The 6,552-nt window shown below is 40.6% G+C and overlaps 1 protein-coding gene across 1 annotated transcript; it reads right to left on the reverse strand.

Moving 5' to 3' along the window:
• Nucleotides 1-360: 360 nt before the first annotated feature.
• Nucleotides 361-2,253, reverse strand: LOC134662238 (uncharacterized). The gene is made up of 3 exons (XM_063518498.1): nucleotides 2,096-2,253; nucleotides 1,042-1,362; nucleotides 361-535 (listed from the first exon to the last, which is right to left on the reverse strand). Exons 1-3 carry the CDS (start codon nucleotides 2,157-2,159, stop codon nucleotides 369-371), a joined length of 552 nt encoding a protein of 183 aa, XP_063374568.1. The 5' UTR covers nucleotides 2,160-2,253; the 3' UTR covers nucleotides 361-368.
• Nucleotides 2,254-6,552: the final 4,299 nt, after the last annotated feature.

Genomic DNA, 6,552 nt, shown 5'->3' on the forward strand with positions numbered 1-6,552 from the left:
AACCTTCACGACCTGAACGAGATAGATAATGCGAAAATCTCTCTCTGGTCATTCGCTCATGACTGGATCATCGCGATCAATCAGGACATTAATGGTTGTTCTGATATTTGAAGTGTATGATTTGCTTCTATCGGCTATTGTTCATCGTGTCTCTTATAATACCTACGAGTATAAGCGAGCAAATCTTAGAGGAAGTTGAGTTCTTCAATTGATTGGACAAGCTTCACCGCTCGCCTTCTGTGTTCTCAACCACTATAAATACAGACTTTCATCACCTCCCATTCGACTTGGCTTCGAAATATTCAAGAATTCGTTGGAAGCACGTATAATAAATCCCGTGAAATGTAGACAAATATAGTATATTGTTGTTAATAGTACTCGCCGTCAGAAAGACGAGCGGCGTAGATGTGGAGCGCTCTGAACTCGCAGAACTGGTTGGTGCACCAGCCCGAGTGGCCGTCGATGCAGCGGCACGAGTCGCACTCGTCCATGTACTTCTCGCCCGGGATGCACTTGAAGAACGGGTTCTTGATCACTGTAACAACAGACACAGCATCAGAGCATTGCAACCGAAAAATTACCGATTCTGCAATGACCTATACCGTCAATGACGAAGATGAAGGTAACGTAGATAACCTTCACCCAATAGTCTTGTCTTGGCCGTTGGCCAAACTTACATAGACATAAAGTACATAGTAGGTACCTAATAGTCGTAAAATCTTCCCTGAGTTTTGTTGCCGATGAAAGGCACACGATGGGGGAGTGGCTCTAGCCACCCTTCTGCTTACATATATTTTGCTAAGACATACGAGGTAAAAAAATATTGTCTGTATTTAGTATGGGTCCTATTTCCTATCACGAAAACGCTATATATATTTATATTTGTTCTTGAGCCTTCATGCAGTTTTTGTTCGCAATCATCATCGTCGCATCAAAATGTTAATAGTTTCTTATTAAAATGAAGTAATTCTATTATGACCTACTTATTCCACTTGCATAGTACAACACCGTCTGTATTAGTAGAAAAAATGGCAACGTCACCTGTGCAGCGGAGACATGGCGTGGAACGCTCACACAGCGCAGTGACAGTCGGCTCACAGTACACACACGAGGGCATGGACCGGCACGCGCCCGTGTCTACAGTCTCACACAGCAGGCAGTTCTTGTTCTCCGGGACCATGGTCAGGGACGTCTCCTCCTCCCAGTACTGGTGGGGAGGCTTGGGCTTCACGAACTGGGAGACCACGTAGGCCTGGCTGCCGGGGCGGTAGATGGGGGGTGAGCTTTCTACGTCGCCGACGCTGCTGAGCGTGCCGGGCATGGGGGCGTTACGGATGCGCCCCAGGCGGTCGTTGCCCTCCGCTGCAAATTGATAAAACATGAAAACGTTGAAAAACAAACTCAAGCTAGTCCAGTAATTAAAGAAATCATCTTCGAGAAGCTACGAAAATAATATAAAACCTCTTCAAAGGTAAAAATCTATCTATTGAATGTGTGGTTTCTTAATGACCTTTTTAGGGTTCCGTACCCAAAGGGTAAAAACGGGACCCTATTACTAAGACTCCGCTGTCCGTCCGTCCGTCCGTCCGTCTGTCACCAGGCTGTATCTCACGAACCGTGATAGCTAGACAGTTGAAATTTTCACAGATGATGTATTTCTGTTGCCGCTATAACAACAAATACTAAAAACAGAATAAAATAAAGATTTAAGTGGGGCTCCCATACAACAAACGTGATTTTTGACCGAAGTTAAGCAACGTCGGGCGGGGTCAGTACTTGGATGGGTGACCGTTTTTTTGCTTGTTTTTTTTGCTTGTTTTTTGCTCTAGTTTTTGTTGATGGTGCGGAACCCTCCGTGCGCGAGCCCGACTCGCACTTGGCCGGTTTTTTTTTTTACTTTGTGGGTAAACAATTATTTCCAAAAAGTTTACTGTCTTAACTTTCGCAAATCTAAAGCAGAGGCAAAATGTCCTTTTGTGTGTGTGAAAATATTTCAGAAAAGTTCTTGTGGAAAAGTTAATTTTGGAATGTGTCGATCCGACGCTTTTGAGCCTAAAAAAACATAAAAAAACTAAGATACGCACTCCATACTCACAGTCCATAGACGCCGTCGCCATCCCTACCACAACCAAAATAAGGGCCACCAAAAAACGCGCCATTGCATCTGCACGAAACTCCAGCAGGGAAATGCATCGAGCTGCCACACTTGATTGCCCAATTAGCCTTTATCCTTATCGAATATAATAACGATCCCTTTAATTGCTTATCCACAGGCCAATCAGTGAGAAAACATGTTAAAGTAATCCCTTTTTTATGCGCATTCAATTTGTCTCGTTAGTGGGATCATAACATCCAGCACGATTCGCAAAGTCAAAGGGAGGTGGGGGTCAGTAATTGATGCGCCTATACGCTGATTGGCTTATCCTGTGCGGGTGTTCAACTAAATTGGTTATTATGATACCTAAACCTGCTTAGGATAAGACTAAATAATCAATACATAAATAGTTGTATCTACAGCTGATAAAGCCGAGATTTTTGTGTTCAAGGTTCTAGTCTTGCATAAGGTGAGATAGGCTTTTGGTCACTTCTACTTCATATCATACAAAGTACAAAAAAGCGGCCAAGTGCGAGTCGGACTTGCCCATGAAGGGTTCCGTATTTAGGGGATTTAATGACGTGCCTATTAAAAAAAAAAACGACTTACTAGATCTCGTTCAAACCAATTTTCGGTGGAAGTTTGCATGGTAATGTACATCGTATATTTTTTTTTGTTTTATCATTCTCTTTATTTTAGAAGTTACAGGGGGGGGACACACATTTTACCAATTTGGAAGTGTCTCTCGCGCAAACTATTCAGTTTAGAAAAAAATGATATTAGAAACCTCAATATCATTTCTGAAGACCTATCCATAGATACCCCACACGTATTAAGTCGCGTTGTACAATATAATAATGTGTAAAAATCGTGAAAGTTTAAATCAGTGTTACTAACTTGTAGTTGAAAAGCGGCCAAGTGCGAGTCGGACTCGCCCATGAAGGGTTCCGTATTTAGGGGATTTTGGCGTATTAAAAAAAACTACTTACTAGATTTCGTTCAAACCAATTTTTGGTGGAAGTTTGCATGGTAATGTACATCATATATTTTTATTAGTTTTATCATTCTCTTATTTTAGAAGTTACAGGGGGGGGGGGGACACACATTTTACCACTTTGGAAGCGTCTCTCGCGCAAACTATTCAGTTTAGAAAAAAATTATATTAAAAACCTCAATATCATTTTTGAAGACCTATCCATAGATACCCCACACGTTTGGGTTTGATGAAAAATTTTTTTTTGAGTTTCAGTTGTAAGTATGGGGTACCCCCAAAATTTATTGTTTTTTTTTCTATTTTTGTATGAGAATCTTAATGCGGTTCACAGAATACATCTACTTGCCAAGTTTCAACAGTATAGTTCTTATAGTTTCGGAAAAAAGTGGCTGTGACATACGGACGGACAGACAGACGGACAGACGGACAGACAGACAGACATGACGAATCCATAAGGGTTCCGTTTTTTGCCATTTGGCTACGGAACCCTAAAAAGTGCCTAGCTACCTATAGGTAATAGGTAGCTTCATCTTTAACACCCCTTCCGATTCTGAAAGGTAAAAGGACTTCTCAAGTTGGGGTCCAGAACTCCAGATTAGAGTTAGATGAAATTTCCCTGTGGTCTTCTCTTGTATGCGTACCTACTTACTTATGATTACTCACTTTGCCAGGATTTAATATTAACTCAGTCCATTATTGAATATCTCGCTCGTTAAGGATAAGAGGTAATACGCGCAGTAGTTAACCCAATAACGTGGATAATGGTGATCGATGGTGTGATAAGGAATGATAAAGTGCGAACTGTGACGTCACCACACCAGCTGTTTGCAAATTATGAGAGTATTTAGTACTCGTAACATATCAATACATAAGCCTCTCTCTTCTCTTCTTCCTCGCGTTGTCCCGGCATTTTGCCACGGCTCATGGGCAGGGCCGGATTAAGCATGTCGGGGCCCCTAGGCAGTGCAATGCTCGGGGCCCCCTTACAGTTAATTCTGCATACATAAATTAAGTTCAGTTGTTCAGTACAGGGAAGTAAGTTTGCGGTTGCGTAATGAGAACCTTCAGGTGTCGATTGAGCCGATTCGAACATGCCGAACGATGTCTTTTTTGCTCTTGCGTGGACATAAAGGTTTTTTATATTAGTTTTTGCCGATTCCTCCTTGCGTCCAGTGTGGGGAGAGCTCTTTTTAGGGTTCCGTAGCCAAATGGCAAAAAACGGAACCCTTATGGATTCGTCATGTCTGTCTGTCTGTCCGTCTGTCTGTCCGTCCGTATGTCACAGCCACTTTATTCCGAAACTATAAGAACTATACTGTTGAAACTTGGTAAGTAGATGTATTCTGTGAACCGCATTAAGATTTTTACACAAAAATAGAAAAAAAAAACAATAAATTTTTGGGGTTCCCCATACTTAGAACTGAAACTCAAAAAAAAATTTTTCATCAAACCCATACGTGTGGGGTATCTATGGATAGGTCTTCAAAAATGATATTGAGGTTTCTAATATTATTTTTTTCTAAACTGAATAGTTTGGGCGAGAGACACTTCCAAAGTGGTAAAATGTGTCCCCCCCCCCCCTGTAACTTCTAAAATAAGAGAATGATAAAACTAAAAAAAATATATGATGTACATTACCATGCAAACTTCCACCGAAAATTGGTTTGAACGAGATCTAGTAAGTAGTTTTTTTTTAATACGTCTTAAATCCCCTAAATACGGAACCCTTCATGGGCGAGTCCGACTCGCACTTGGCCGCTTTTTTTTCTCAATAAGTAGTTAAATATTTTGCGAGGCTGAACAGCGATTGTCCGACCATACGAGCCACATGATTAAAATTAACCTAATAATAAATATTTTATATGTGTTTAAATGATTATTCATTAACCAGTCAAACTAGCATGTACGAGTAAGTATAGGGTAAATCGGAAAAGCAATAAAAATCGCGAGCGCAGCGAGCGCGAAATTTTTTCTGAAAAAATTGTGAAAACGTGTTAAAAAAGCCTAAAAGTACCCAGTGAGGCGAGCTTTCATGCGAGGTCAAAGCCGTGCTTCAGGATAAGCTCAGCTAGATAACAGACGCCAACCAATGTCCATTATTGTCCATTGTATTAAAAAGCGAGACCGCAGGCCGAGCTTGGCGCAGCGAGGCCAAAGGCTAAGCTGAAGAAGAGATTTGGTAGAGGAAAAGGAGAATTAGGTACCATAAAAAATATTTATGAATTTTGGCCATATGAAACACATTTTTTTTTTGGCGGCTGCCGGGGCCCCCTATACCAGGCGAGGCCCCCTAGCCGAGGCGGGGCCCATAGGCAGTTGCCTACTCTGCCTTAGGGTTAATCCGGCCCTGCTCATGGGAGCCTAGGGTCCGCTTGACAACTAATCCCATGAATTGACGTAGGCACTAGTTTTTACGAAAGCGACTGCCATCTGACCTTCCAACCCAGAGGGGAAACTAGGCCTTATAGGGATTAGTCCGGTTTCCTCACGATCTTTTCCGTCACCGAAAAGCAACTGGTAAATATCAAATATTTCGTACATAAGTTCCGAAAAACTCATTGGTACGAGCCGGGGTTTGAACCCGCGACCTCTGGATTGAAAGTCGCACGCTCTTACCGCTAGGCCACCAGCGCTTTTTCAATACATAAGCCTAACAACTGGTTAATATTTTATAAGGATTCATTGAATGTGAATTAATATAATTTCTTTTTGAAATAAAGGGAACCGCCTTCAAAAAAACCATCCCATTGAAAAGCACAAAATAATTTTTATATCGCACCCCTATACGTGTCCAGTCCCTATCCCGTCGTAAAGCAAATTTCTACCAAAAGGTAATTAATACCTAATAATAAGAAAATTAATAATTATCCGGGTAATTACTTAGTTTTTGAAGTCGGTGCCAAACCAAATTTTAGAGAACCGATATTTTAGCCAACGAAGAACGCTGTACTTACTTGCATAAACAAGACATGTCTTGTACTACTTACTCGTAATTTTTTTTATGATTGGCAGCAAAGAATTTTTTTGTTGGTTTGGCACCGCCTTCAAAAACTAAGTAATTACCCGGATAATTATTAATTTTCTTATTATTAGGTATTAATTACCTTTTGGTAGAAATTTGCTTTACAACGGGATAGGGACTGGACACGTATAGGGGTGCGATATAAAAATTATTTTGTGCTTTTCAATGGGTTGGTTTTTTGAGACGGTTCCCTTTATTTCAAAAAGGAATTATATTAAGTTATTTTGTTTTGGGTTTCTTTTTGTTTATTTTTAATTTTTTTATTCTTTTTTATTTATTTTATTTTTTACTTTTTAGTGATAGGTACTTCATTTATTTTAGGTTTTGGGGTAAAATACTAGTTCGTTAGGCTCTCCATTTAGTTTTGGGCTAGTAACTACTAATGTTGGTGATGGCCTAACTCGATGATAATCGCGACAAAACATAATATGACGTTTCAGT

This window comes from Cydia amplana, chromosome 2 (assembly GCF_948474715.1).
Source record: "Cydia amplana chromosome 2, ilCydAmpl1.1, whole genome shotgun sequence".
Classification (NCBI taxonomy): domain Eukaryota; kingdom Metazoa; phylum Arthropoda; class Insecta; order Lepidoptera; family Tortricidae; genus Cydia; species Cydia amplana.

Bases quoted from the DNA above. Each gene is read 5' to 3' on its own strand.
- LOC134662238 (XM_063518498.1), bottom strand. From the start codon at position 2,159: ATGGCGCGTTTTTTGGTGGCCCTTATTTTGGTTGTGGTAGGGATGGCG. The intron at 1,363-2,095 runs GTGAGTATGGAG...ATCAATTTGCAG, and splicing joins GGCGACGGCGTCTATGGACT to CGGAGGGCAACGACCGCCTG. The intron at 536-1,041 runs GTGACGTTGCCA...CTGTTGTTACAG, and splicing joins GCCATGTCTCCGCTGCACAG to TGATCAAGAACCCGTTCTTC.